This window comes from Filicampus tigris, chromosome 21 (genome assembly GCF_054856515.1).
Source record: "Filicampus tigris isolate MCC_2025a chromosome 21, RoL_Ftig_1.0, whole genome shotgun sequence".
Lineage (NCBI taxonomy): Eukaryota > Metazoa > Chordata > Actinopteri > Syngnathiformes > Syngnathidae > Filicampus > Filicampus tigris.
In genome coordinates, this window is record NC_141237.1 from 1,762,179 (window position 1) to 1,776,911 (window position 14,733).

The 14,733-nt window shown below is 45.7% G+C and overlaps 1 protein-coding gene across 1 annotated transcript; it reads right to left on the reverse strand.

Moving 5' to 3' along the window:
• Positions 1–13,480: 13,480 nt before the first annotated feature.
• On the reverse strand, positions 13,481–14,733 carry mc4r (melanocortin 4 receptor). Its single transcript, XM_086021288.1, has one exon. The coding sequence runs from the start codon at positions 14,589–14,591 to the stop codon at positions 13,605–13,607; it is 987 nt and encodes a 328-aa protein (XP_085877414.1). The 5' UTR covers positions 14,592–14,733; the 3' UTR covers positions 13,481–13,604.

Below are 14,733 nucleotides of genomic sequence, written 5' to 3' on the forward strand. Positions count from 1 at the left end.
GAGGTTGAAGTCATTTAGGCTCGTCAGCTGGCCGACCTGAGCCCACGTCTCGCCTTCCAATCTTTCCAATTGAGACATTTTCCAAGATTTTGAGGCTTTTCAGCTGCCTCCAACGTAGCAACTTTTGGAAGGCAAACGGGGGGGGGAAAGGAACGTTTACGTTTGATAATGTTTGAAGCAGCGAAATCGTCGGCGTAACCTCCTCCGTCGCCCTCGGCTTACACTTTTTTTTCAGGGCTCGCATCGAGACCCGCGTCCTCATTCTCCCAACGCCGCCGAAGCAAATCAAACTCGCAGCAGCTCAACAAAGCGGCGGGTTCAGCACCTTTGTGTTGGCGCCGCCGCCATTTTTGACAGGGGCGGCGCCAAGTCAGCTCACGGGGTAGACGGTGCATTCAGTGGCGATAATGGAAGCCGTGGCGCTCGCTCCACCAAAAAGAAAAAAAGCCGCAAACGTATTCCGCCCCCTCCGCGGTTGGGATGAGCCAGGATGAAACACTCCAGAAATGGCTGTCGGGCCCAATGTTTATCCCGTGAATTATTGCTGGCATTATCGGGCTGGAGGAGCCGCGCTCGAGGAAGCAGAAGCCACCCGCCATCGCGCCGGCAATCTCGCCTTTATGCATAATCTCCGCCTCATCCGGGGAAAAGCGCTTTCAATATTTTATTGACGCGGCCGCGCAAATCTCTTCTAAATTGTTTATTGTAAACAAGACACTCCTGCTACTCACCACACACACGCACGCACACACTTTTTAAAAAAATGTGGTGGCTACTCTAATAAACACCAAAATAAAGAGGAGAAATTGCGTGACACGTTTATATTTAACGTGATGCCGTCGCAAACAAATAATTGTTTAGGGGGCGAAACGCCAAGAATTGTCTTTTTAGTTTACTCGCTACAATAAAGAGCAGAAATTGGGAGTGGAAAAGCAGCAAAACAAACAAACATTTCACAAGTTTGATAGCTGCTGTCACGTTTATATCAAGCACGGGCCACCAGCTTGACCACAAACATCCAATTGTTTGGTGGGAAAGGCCTGAAAATGAAATGAAAATTGTTTTATATTCGTGTTTGGCATTAGCGTGCCTGCTGTGGATTTTTTTAAGAGGGAGTCTTGAGTGCAGACGACTCCTAAAAGCAAACATTAAAAATACACTGCACATATTCTTCGTCTTGGTCTCACATTCAAGGGAAGAAAAAGCACAGCAGTGGTGTGCATATTTTAACATGGCTGTGGGAGGACAGGAACAAGTCCAGGAAGCTTCTTGAGCGTAGCGTACACACATGTAGAAAGTGTAATGATTTTCTTCTTCTCTGGAACTGGAATGTTTGTTCCGCTTCACTGAAGCTAACACGCTAACCTGTTTTCACCAAATATCAAACCGAGTCATCAATAAACCAAACAAACCAAACCTTAGTTCATCTATAACAAGAGTCTGCTAGCTTTATGCTACCACATAAGGCAAAACACCATAGACAGGCTAACGGAGATTAGCATGGATATCAATGTGAATGTAAACCAACAAACAAACGCGACACATACAAACAGCGCATACAATCATACTCACGGGTAGGGATGGGCGAGTACCGATACTAAGTAGCGGTATTTTAAGGTATCAGATAGTCATGTATGATGCCGATACCAGCAACCGATACTTAAGGCAAAGAAAATCCGGCATCGAGTAAGTCCTCCTCGGCACTCGATGGCGCTATACTGAGGCAGTTTGACACACTGGCGACTCATCTGCGTCAGAAAGAGTACATTTTTGGTCAAAATGGAGGTATCGTTCCTCGTTATCGATGAATACGCAAACAGTATCAGTCTAAAAAAGGTGGTATCGAACATCGCTACTCACAGGCATGTATTCTTTCGACTACTGCCAGAGATTCGTTGGCGGCCTTCTCGGCCTCTTCTTCTTGCTTTTGATAACGCTGCAACACTTTCAGTAGAGCTCAGTGCTGCCCGGCATGTTGTGGCACAATGTGGTACTACACTGAAAGCATGCACTTTTAAATTCAAACTTGCCTGTTTACTTCCGTAAAAAGCCGTCCTAAAAATGGGAGCCGCCATTTTGTGCAACAGTCTCCCTTCCCGCCTGATGACAGGCCACAAAATGGCTGCCTGGGCCCCAAGCATTTGTGCGTTCCGTCTCGTCGAGCGCTCGGTGATCAAACTTGCCATCCGGATGTTAATGAACTCTGGATAACTTTGATTCGCACTCGTGCGTCTTCATAAAGTCTTCGCCGTGCATGTCACAGCAACCCCGCCCCCCCCAACCTTCGCAACCCCGCAACCGATCGCCCAACCCCCCACCCTCCGCCCCCCAGCCCTGCTGACTTTTCAAAGGCTGGTGATGAATCGCATGCACATTTCTGCTCCTGCAAAAAAAAAAAAAAAGTGTCAGCCGACTTCTTAGAGTCGCCTGGAAGGAAGAGGCGCAACACGCTCTTCATCGCATCATGGCGAAGGAGGAGGAGGATGCTGTAACAACAACAACAACAATAATAATAATAAAGACTTCTTGGAAGCGAGCGCTTCCCCCCCGGGAGGTGAAATTAATCGGTTTATTTTGGGTGCTTGCTGCTTAGCGCTCGTGCCCTCAGAACATGTTGAAAATATCTTTAAAAAAAAGAAATAATAATATTTATATATATATATATATATATATATATATATATATATACACACAAGCAGCCTGCGAGGAAAACACAGCAGGAAAAAATCTTGAAACGAGGCCCTAGAATGGGGGAGCAAACTTTGGTGCTCAGGGGGCTACATTTGGTTCAGAGGTAGACTTAATCAAATAAATGAGTTAAAATGCGATAGCCTTCCATTTGCTATAGCGCAATTTGTTCATAGCGTACGTTCATGACGACTTGGTTTTGATTGGAAAAAGTGAAATGATGAGGCCAAGTTTAAAGGAAAAAGCAAGTTTTAACTTGAGGCTGCAAACGACCTCACATGAAGCGAGAGGACACTTTTTGATGATGAAAGGGCAAAGGAAAATGTGTCTTTGTTGTGGCACGCAAAGAAAGCAGCTACCGTCTTATGCAATGAATTCTGGGTACATTTGCCACCAAAAGATTTGAACCAACGCTTCAAAAGAATGTGCTTTTCCCCGTTTCAGTCAGTTCTCATCGGTGAGTTTATAGATTTAGATACAGATGGCTCACATTTTCCTTGTAAGAGAAACGGGCCTGTGGGTTAAAGGGGCATCGTGTCCCTTCAAAGCGGCGAGTGGAGCGTTGCCAGGTGCTGGGGCGGCTGTTGAGGCTCGTGAGGTCATGAGCACATGTCCTTCGCAGCCTCTTTTATCCCATTTCTGCCCTGACTCAATCGCTCACAAAAAAAGCTTGCGGACGCTAACGCTAAAGATGACGAGGCCTTCCCAAAATCCTCCGCCGACGTCATCCGTCTTGAGGAGACATCTTTCACTCGGGTCGGCCTTGAAACTTTTTCAGGCGGGATGTTGTCTTTTTGGGCGCCTCGGCTGGCCTGCTGATTTATGAAGGCAGACGAGTGTGGTACACAGCAAACATTAATCATGTTTAGATGACAAGCGCCGAGGCGCCTGCGTGCGGCAAAATACATCACAAGTGCTTAACTACTCTGTTCCGTGATGTACGCCTGACTTATACTGGGAAACACTCACCAAACAATTTGAACTAACACCATTATTATTATTCATTGACTCTTTCAGCTTACTTGTGGCCATTTGTAACATTTTCAATATGGTCTGCTACTGCTTGAACGTTTTAACATCAGTTCTTGTAATTTGTTTAAACTACCGATTCGTCTTAATTTTTTTACACTTCAAGCTTCAGTTTGTTTGAGCGATGCACAGGTCATAAAACATCAAAACAACCTCAACAATGACCTTTTAGAATATAGTAGTACCTACTCAGTAGTACTAGTACGGAGTAGTAGTAGGGTTTAAGTAGCACCTTGTTTTTCTTGCAGTGGACTCACGATATTGGCATTGTGGCAAAACGGGGACACGTGCCACGGGGACAGGCAAACACAAAAGTGGATTTCGTGGTCAGGGGCAGACGGGAGTATGACGATGAGGTAATTCATGGGAGTATGACGAGGCAGAAAGAAGACTCCTGTAGCATCGTACAACAAAACTAAAATTTGCTCAAAAAGTGCACCTGTTGGAAAGACAGTGCCAATTTTTTTTTTTTTTGCATGATTTTCTGCCAAAATGAAAACAGCATACCCATCCAGTCTCTGTGGTGCTCGTCCAAAGACTCACTTTATTTCCATAAGTGGGAACCGATAAATTATGGAGTGGCCCATCTGGCTCCTGCGCCTTGAGTTTTGACAACTTCGTTGTGTTCTATTCATACACACGTCCCATACAAACTCTTATTGTAGTGATGTCATCGCCCAGCATGCAGTTGTGGAGTTCAGCGGCAGCGACCGCTTGCACATTTTGTTCGGCAAGTCGGGCTCATGTGACAGCACTGTCGCATGTTAGCATCGCGGAGTGCCTGAGAGCGCTGACGGCCGAGCGCCAAGCTACTCGTAGAAAGACATTTTTACACTGCCCGCTTGTTGTTTTCAGAAAGCGGCGAGGCCGAGCGAGCACGGACCCCTCTGTGCGCGCTGTCTTCATAATTGCTCATTTTGCTGTGATTGCAAATTAATGACTTGGACCCGAGCGACCGCTTCCCCCGTCAGAACGCAGCGGACGCCCAACCAGCACCCGTAAGGCCGAGCGGCTGTCGGGCTGATTGATTACCCGCGTAAATGTCGAAAGGTTGAGCCTCTCACCTCACGACATTTCATGCCTTTTTCATCTCAGAAAAACTTTTCTGATGGAAAACAAGCAAAAGGATAATAAAAGTGGTGAAACGAGCAAAAGGAGAAGAAATGTCAGCGATGTACAAAGACTGCAAATTCCAGGGCTCACAGCCTTGGCTGCATGTCCCGATACTTTTGTTGACGTGGTGTCATTTTCACACGCCTTCACGCCCCCACGATTATGAAATCATATCACACACCGAGAGCCCGGCGAGGAGGAGGAGGAGGAGGCGCTTATTCCGCAGGATGTGGCCATCCAAGATACCGGGAGGAGATTGCGGAATGGGAAGTACGTACGAGTAATCCCGAGTCACCTTCAGGAGGCGTCAGAAGCCAGCGTCAATTGCAACACCCGCCGATCCGCACCTCCACCCCAAGCTTCCCTCCATCTCTTCCTCACCTGCTAACTCCAAGAACATTCGCCATCTAGTTGAACTCACACTTTCCACGACGACGACGCACTTGCTCAGGCTTCTCAAACGTGATGCTTTCGGTTTTTTTCATGAAGTAAAACCACCCAAAGTTGACTATTTTCAAACCAAAACTTCAACAAAGACAATTGCACGCGTTTAACCGCAAAGTTTAGCTTACCAGTCCTCTAGCGTCATGCTAATGTGAAATAGCATCTATGTTGTGGTTCTTGTTTGAGGAACATTCTTGTGTTCAACAATAATGTGCACCAACACATGACTGAATTAATTTTTTATCCTCTGCGTAAAATGACATATATGATATCTAATATTAGTGCTGTACTGATGAGATTAGAGAGGACCTGAGATGTCTCAATGAACAGCGTATCCGTCTGGCGGTGGCGGAGATTCAAGGGAATTTGGAATTCACAAACGGTCCCCAAACCCGCATGGTCGGGCACGGTCGGCCTCAATTTGAGATGCGGTCAACTCAACGGGTGGAGCCGGTTCAACCGGTGATATCCGAACCAGGACAAAAGAAGAGTATATCCGTCTGTCTTATACTGCAAAACCCCAGTTTGAGACCCCCTGAGCTCGATGATGAGAACTTGGCGTGTCTGCAAGCTGTTGAACCTCTAGCCCGGTTGCCGTGACGACCGGCCAGCATCCGCATCCCGCTCGGACGCATCACAACACATCATGTGCCTTCACGGCTGACTTGCTAAGTAAAAGTGAGTGCTGTGTGATTATACACACGCATACACACACGTGTAGTGAGTGTCCGTGGAGTGATGCATGCTGGGTAATGAATAGTTTATTACCCCGTGGAGCTTCGCCCCCGCCTCATCAACACACGAGGTGTGTGGAAAAAGCTCCTTCAAAAGATGGATCTTTAACGCCGTAGATGTGCTTGTTAGACACTTTCATGGACGACTTTCCACTGATGACTGTGCTCGTCTGCCCCCTAGTGGCCGCTAGAGGAGCTACAAAAGTCAGAAAGTGCAAGTGGAAGCACAAAAGGGGAAAGGAAGAAGAAAGATGGCGTCAAAGCAGTACTTTTATCAGTGGACTAACCAAATGAAGGGATATTTTACATATTTACCTCCTCCTTGCACATTTGTTGAACAATTCAAATCACTCCACTACAAGGCTCAAAATTCCCCCCCCCCCATTTCAACACTTCATTCTATTCCGCAGCATTTCAGTTCGGTGTCAGCTCTTCAGCATTCACACATTTTGATTTTTTTTTTGTTGCAGAAATTGCAATTTTTCTCCATCTGCTCGCACACCGGCGCAACCTCCCCCAAAAAAAGGAAAATAGCAAAAAAAGCAACCGACTTGTACAAGCTCACGTCAGCGTGAAAAGACGCAGTTCTACTTTTGAACAAGAGAGTGTGCCACAACGCTTCTTGTGATAAACCTCAACTTCACATTTGGACATTTCGCTTCAGTCATAATAATAATAATAATAATAGTAATAATAATAATAATTATAATAATAATAATAATCCATCCAAATTCCAACAACAACTCACCCATCAATAATGTTACTAAAATTGTAGTCGAGTCCAAATCAGGGTTATGATAGTTTTTGATTTTTCATTACATTTTTCATTTATTTCGTTTTGACTTTCGTTTTTTTTTTTTTTAATTCAGTTAGTTCTAATGAGTTATTAGCGCAAGTTCGTTCGTTTTTTGTTATCACCCACGCCCCCGACCCCCAAAGTGCTTTATAAACGCAAAATGTCGTTTCAGTTTCGAACCTTAAAACAACCAGAGTGTTATTATCGATCACCTTTGGAACTTGAAATAGTTTGGGGCTTGTTTTGACACATTCGGCACGATCGAGCTGCTCTGTTTGCCTTGTTGTCCACGTGTTTCCCAAATTTACATGCACCGATATCAGTTCTCGCGTGGCTAATAGTTCATTAGAAAGAGAAATTGGAGTCATTAGTGCTTTTCAGAGATGCGCTTGTCCTTTTACGCAGAGCTCTTGCGCGTTTCCATAGCAACTCAGCAGGCTGGACACGCACCCATGTAAAGCAGAAAGAGCGCAAGCGCCGACTGAATCCAAACGGAATTAGCGCACGTGTGCATAATGATCGGATCCTGACGAATAACGATGACGATTATGCCGATGATGACGCTTGTGTGATGTGCAGCTGCGCAGGCAGTGTTCCCTCAACTTTGGAATCGATTTGATTTCATCGTTGTATTGATTGGTTTTGTTCTTTCTTGATCAAATTCTTTGGGGCCTTATTTCATTTTCATTTGACTTTCTTCGGCGGATGATGCTGCAGTTGACACGTTGTCGTCATCGGGTTTCGTCCCGCATAGCAAAATCATCAATTGTCATCAATCAATTGTCCATACGCAAAGTCACGAGGAAGTTCGCCGCATTTGTGATGAGCACAGCGCGGCCCAAAATGGATTTGTGGATATTAAGGAGCCTTTTAGCGGCGCGTTACTCAAAGTGACATTTCAAATGAGCGAGCGACGGCTTTTAAGCACTCAGCTTGCGGAACGTGACTTCACTTGAAAATCGTCATCGAATGTTTGCCGCCTACAACACTTCACTTTTAACAGTCATTTTCACCATTAAATGTTTCAGAGTGTACGTTGTGCTTTCTTGTTGGCCAACCTGCACTTTCACTTTCACTTTTACAAAGTTTTCAAAGTTTCCAGATCCGACCCCCCGCCCCCCCCCCAAAAAAAAAAAAAAAAATCAGAAAAAAAACAAAAACAAACAGGACTCGTCAATGGCAGTGCAGGTAGTGAAGCTGACTTTTGGCGTTTCTCTTCTGTAATCCTGATTCCGATCATATGTTCCATCTGATTTCAATCCTGATTCTGATTCTGGTCCAGATGATCATGACAGTTCTGATGCACATTCTGTTTATGACCCTTTAACAGCCTGCGTACAAAATGTATGGCAGGCCACTGCCTGTAGGGGTCGCTAAGCATCTCACGTTAGTTGTTGTGCAGACGTTTGACCTCAAGAAGTGCAAGCGTGTGTGCTCCGGTTGTCCTGTGCGTGATCTGCGTGCTATTTTGTTGTTTGTTTTTTTCCCCGAAACGCGAGCGAACCTTCCGACGGGCAGGAGCTGGCCGCTAATCAGCGGGAGTGCGGCGGGGCTTGTGCCCATCAGCGCCAATTAGCCCGTCGCAGACGCACGTGGCCATTTACCGCGTTTCGGAAAGAGCCCGCTCGCATGCATTAAAACATTGGATTGGTGCGCATGGAAACAACACACCCGCCAACCCCGAAACTCTGATTGCATGTGTGCATGCTCACTTTCGCATCCAGTGCGGGGAAGTAAAAAAAAAAAAATCACAAATACTCCGTTACTGTACTTGGGAGGACTTTCTCAGGTATCCGTACAATACTTGAGTATTTATGTTTTGGACAACTTTTTACTCCCTACATTTGGAAACGGATATTTGTACTTTCTGCGCAGGGTTTAACAGAAAATGATTTGAATCGGAAAATCGGTTTTGCTTTAAAAGATATCTCAGATCGAATCGTTCCGCTTTAGAATATACCTTCCTTATCGTGATACATATTGAATCGTCTTGTATTGGAGAAATGCACATCCTTAAAAAACAATATATATATATTTATATATACATATATGTAGAGCTGGGCATTTTTCCAAAAAATTGAGCGTCTGTTATTCGTCATCCATCTGCGACGTGGGTACTTTTCCGTCGTCATTTTTTTCCGGGGGGGAAAAAATAATAGTATCCGTCTATAGGCCGGTCCGCCTCTAATTTTAAACGGGCTTCCGTCAGCGATTCCGACCAATCTGTCATTTGTGAAAAATAGACTAATGACGGACTACAGACGAATGGCGGATTAAATAAAGGGGTTTCCGACTATGCTTAGTCCATCTCTTTCAAAATTGCGATTTAATCAACTAATCTCAGTAGCTAATTGCATCGAAAGACTTTGATTGCTTTTTGACATTATTTTTGCCAAGGTTTCGAGATTGCAACTGACTGACTTTCTTCACCTCCCAGCGACAAACCCCCCCGAAAAAACCCTCATCATGACGTTAATTAAAAGTTTATTCAACAAACTTTGCTTTGGGCCAAAAGTAGACAATAGAAAAAGAGATGTAAAACAAGTCCAGATGTTCTCTGTGTAAACGTTGATGAATTCCCGTCGTTAATTAAATGCTCCATCTGTCATAATCAATATTTTTTTTTAACGCGCATTCCATCCCTGAACGGTCCTCTGCTTTCCGCCTGCTTGATGTTCAGCTTTCCTCTGTTGCCGTGGAAACCAAAGTATTGCGAGGCTGCGAGAGGCATCCCGTATTGAATTCAAATAGTTTTATGACCACGTTCTCCCAAAATGCACCTTTTAAAAGCCTTCAACTACTTTGATTGTCATTCCTGACCGTAAGCGTTGTATTCGCTTTGAATAAATCGGCCACGCTTGACCTGCGGCCAAGGTGAAACTTTTGTTTATTCACTCACTACGAGGCTGGGCCATATGGCCTGCATGTCACTCAAATCTACCCCCGGGCCTTCCTAAGGTTTCCAATTCGGGGGGCAGGGGGTCCAAAAAAAATGGAACTAATTCCTTCCTCTCATATTAACGTGACATGCACATTGATCTCTCTGGCGGAGATTTGGAGACTTTGAGCGACTTTGTCTCATGGTTGCAACGCCAGCGGCGTGGCGTGACTCCAAACACGACGCTAAAAAAAAAGAAAAGATGTGCTCGTCTTCTCCTGTGAGATGTTAGCAGTCAGAAATGACTGGAAATCGGAAAAACTGTTAGAAAACCGATTTGAAAGGGAAAAGTGATAGAAAAGTCTCTGTGCGAGGACACCGACATTTGAAATCTGGTTTGAAAACAGAATGATTTCATGTTGATTTGATGTAAAAAATTTTATTGTTGTTATAATGTGCTGCAAACAAGAGAAATACATTTCAATGCAACTGAGATGTACGAGTGTACTTTAGTGGCATTTGATTTCATGTGCTTCGTGCGTATCACTTTGTTTTCTTTCATATTGATATTAAGAATGAATGTGCTTTGTGTATAGATGCATAAATTGCTAGCGATAAATCCACATTGAATCGCACTCCAGGAAACATTCAGAAAATCTTGACTCAAAATGAATCCGACTCAAAGGACATCTAAAGACTCAGATGATGTTTTATTCAGCTTGCCGGCAGCGGATCACATGATGCGGGGCAGCATTACTTAACACTTAGCAAGCGCTAACACCGACTAAAAATACATGAAAACACGACCGCGCAGGTTTAAGGCCAAGATACAAGAAGCAACTTGTGATGATCTGATTTTAGGACAAAGTTCATTCCTTAGTTGGTCCTATTATCCCCAAAGTCCAAGGTCCAAGGAAAGTTACCGAGACCTTCCTTGCTCCAAGTCTTCAGTCGGTCCAAAATCTTACGTCAAAGTCTCCAGTGAATCCCAAGTCTCGTTATGGCCAAATTTCCCAAGTCCCAAGTTTTGTCAAATCAAAGACTTTCCGTCTTTGGCCCGATCGTCCATGAAGTCAAATTGTCTTAGGTCAGAGAATCCCAAGTCTCACACAATTACCAGCAAGTTTGAGGGCCTGATGTATTCAAATCCTAAATAGCCGCCGCCGCTACATTTTGCCTTCACGCTAACAGATTGCGTATGCTGTGGGTGGGCGTGTCCAACTCAGATTGTGGCATAATTGTCAACGGGTGTCCTGGCAAACATGCAGTTTTGCTCGCACCTTCCCCCTTGCCACGGTAACCGTAGTCGTGGTTACACGCAGTTGCTTTTCAGACACGGTATGTGAAAACGTGCAAAATGAACTGCATGCAACACGTCCGTCGATGCTGGCGTTTGCGCTCGCAAATCTTCAGTGAATCGGCCTCCGGCAAGTCGCCAAGAAAAGTTTGTCGATCGATCCGCAGGACGTTTTGACTCACGTCGTCGTATTTACTGATGCCAATTATTAGCGACATTTGCACAATAACCATAAAAAGCGCTCAGCTTGACAGACGGCCAATGCTAAGTTTAGCACCACATGGACGTGACACAACACATCATCAACACAATGAGAGTTTTTCTTTTTTTTGTTTTTTTTTCCCCACAGTTACTGTTCAAAGTCAGCACGGCGATGTCGGGCCTAAGTGGAAAATGCAGCCGCAAGTCACTTCAACATCACCTCCACGTGACACTTAGTGTGTGCAGAAGTGTTCATGTACACACGAAAGCTCTGATATGATATGATATGAACGTCTAATCACAGAAATGTTACATAACTGCAGAAACACCGTTTTTTTTTTTTTTTTTTAAATGAACAAAAAGTGTTTGATTATAGGAATAGTCCCGTTATATTTTTAAGAAAGCAAGTTGTATTATTTTTTTTTTTTTAGAATATTGTCCTATTTATTTTTTTTTTCCAGAACAAAAAACATATCCTCCCAAGTCTCAAGTTGTTCTTTTCGTCGAGAGAAGAAGCGTGTTCGACAGAATAAAAGGCGTGATATGGACAGAATAAAGTTGGATTTTTTTCAAATTCACTTGTGACTTTCTCCTGTTAAACATTTGTGACTTTCTGTTGAAAATGTCAACTTTACTCTCCTAAACCCCCAAAAAGTATGAAGTTGTTGTGAGCAACGGGAGGGCTTTTTTTTTTTTTTTTCTTTTCTGAAAATAGGCTTTTTTATGGCATTCAATTGCATTATGAGGGTACCTTGGACAAATGTTTTCCCTGTAAGGGGTCCCCGAAGCGCAAAAGTCTGGCAACCCGTCGGTCGTGTTTCAAGAGGACAAATGATGTGAAATGTCGAGACTTTGGATTAGTCGGGCTCATTCGGCTGTTCGGCTCAAGTAGCGATTGTACTTCATCGGCGCTTCAAGGGAACTTTGCGCGAGTGCAAACAATCTCTCGTTCATGTGCTCTCTCGCCTCATGATTGCCCGAGAGCCTGTTTGCGTCGCGTCTTTTTTGGAGCAGCGGAAAAGGGAGCACAACGAGTCTCACCGCAACGGCAGAGACACTTTGAGTCTTTGTCCCGAATGTACTGTATGTTTGTTTATATATCGCGGCCATTTTGGCAGTCAGGTGCAACCGGCGTTTTTTTTTTCTTCTCATTCCTCTGCGATCAGATGATCCGGCAGCCCTTGGGGGATTTCTATTTCTCCCCACACGCTCGCTGGAATCAGACGATGTGCATGGGAAAATGAACAGAAGGCTGCAATTGTTGAATGGTCCCTAGACACCGACCGGACAAAAGTATTGGGACACGGCTCTTCATCAGTGAATCGAGCCCACGCCAGGGTTATTATGATAGTTTTGGAATTTCAATTGTAGTTGTTTTTTTATTTTGATTGGAGTTTTCTTGTTTGTTTGTCACGTTTTTATTAGTTTGAGTTTTTTTTCCAAAACGCCAGGGTTATTATGATAGTTTTGGAATTTCAATTGCAGTTGGTTTTTATTTTGATTGGAGTTTTTTTTTTGTTTGTTACGTTTTTATTAGTTTGAGTTTTTTTTCCCAAAACGCCAGGGTTATTATGATAGTTTTGGAATTTCAATTGTAGTTGGTTTTTATTTTGATTGGGGTTCCTTTTTTTTTTTGTTTGTTACGTTTTTATTAGTTTGAGTTTTTTTTCCCAAAACGCCAGGGTTATTATGATAGTTTTGGAATTTCAATTGCAGTTGGTTTTTATTTTGATTGGAGTTTTTTTTTTTGTTTGTCACGTTTTTATTAGTTTGAGTTTTTTTTCCCAAAACGCCAGGGTTATTATGATAGTTTTGGAATTTCATTTGTAGTTGGTTTTTTATTTTGATTGGAGTTTTTTTTTTTGTTTGTTACGTTTTTATTAGTTTGAGTTTTTTTTCCAAAACGCCAGGGTTATTATGATAGTTTTGGAATTTCAATTGTAGTTGTTTTTTATTTTGATTGGAGTTCCTTTTTTTAGTTAAGTTTTTATTAGTTTCTTTTCAAAAACAGTTTTAGTTTGAGTTTGATTGTTTTTGCTCGTGTGCAGCGTTTGCCGAAACACCATGGTAAGAATTGTCTAGTATAAATTCAACAAAAATATTCGCAGTTAGATGCATGCATGCGGCCTGATCCAATCAAGCCGGGGTGCCTCGTTCGCCAAGTCGCCGAGTTCTAAAGCGCATTTGCGGCTCGAGTTCCCGTCGCCAAGTAATCGACCCGGGTGTACCGCGTCCAATTTTGACCCCAAGTCTTTTAACATCAGCACATCTCTGCGATGTTCGTTTTTCAAAGCGGGGAGAAGGATTTGCCGGTCTTGGTTGCGTCCCGGACTTTGCACTTTTCCCAGGAAGGCCCCCCCCCCGGTGAACGCCACCCCGCGTCGGAGCCGGTCGTAGCCGGTCGTAAGCCGAGCGGCCCGGCGCTCACGGGCACGCCAGGGCGTGCAGGCAGCAGAAGATCTCCTTGAAGGTTTTCCTCATCTCCCGGCTCCTGAAGGCGTAGATGATGGGGTCGATGACCGAGTTGCACATGATGAGGATCAGGTACATGTTGAAGTGCGACATGAAGCAGGTGCAGTAGGGGTTGCGCGGGCAGCTGATCATGAGGATGAGGTGCAGGAAGAAGGGCGCCCAGCACACCACAAAGACGCCCAGCAGGATGGTGAGCGTGACGGCGCCCTTCATGTTGGCGCGCTGCCGCACCGGCCCGCGGCCCGGCAGGGCGGCGATGCGCTTCATGTGCAGCCGCGCCAGCAGGAACATGTGCACGTAGAGCGAGGCCATCAGCACCAGCATGGCGAAGAACATGCCGATCAGGCACACCAGCACGCCGGTGCTCTCCGAGTAGACGATGAAGAGCACGCCCGAGGCGATGCAGCCGCTCCAGATGCCGCCGATGACCAGCGCCGCCCGGCGCCGCGTCACCACGTTGTGGTAGCGCAGCGCGTAGAAGATGGTGATGTAGCGGTCCACGGCGATGGCCAGCAGGCTGCAGATGGACGCCAGCAGCGAGCTGCAGATCATGGAGTCGAAGACGTTGTCCATGCTCTTGACCAGGTGCGCCGGGATGCTCAGCTGGCCGCCGTTGATGAGGGCGATGACCGCCGTCTCCGAGGCGTTGGAGGCGCTCACCAGCATGTCGGCCACCGCCAGGCTGCAGATGAAGAAGTACATGGGCGAGTGCAGGTTCTTGTTCTTGACGATGGCCGCCACCACCAGGATGTTCTCCAGCAGGCTGATGACGCCCAACGTCAGGAAGACCTCGGTGGAGATCAGCAGCTGCTCGGAGCAGCCCTCCGACAGGTCCTGCTCGGGAGCCCGCGGGCCCGCCGACGCCGACGCCGCCGGGGGGGCTCGGTCGCTCCGGTTGTGGTAGCCCGGGACGGGCCCCTCCTGCCCCGTGACGTTCATGCCTCCTTCTCCTCCGCTAAAAACTCTGCTCCTCTGCCGTCCCCATCTTCAAGAAGGCCGCCTCGTCTTCGGATCGGAGCGCGAGGTGGGCAGAGCGGATCGGAGTCGGAGTGAGCTCGGCGAGCCGCTGCAGGGAGGGCCA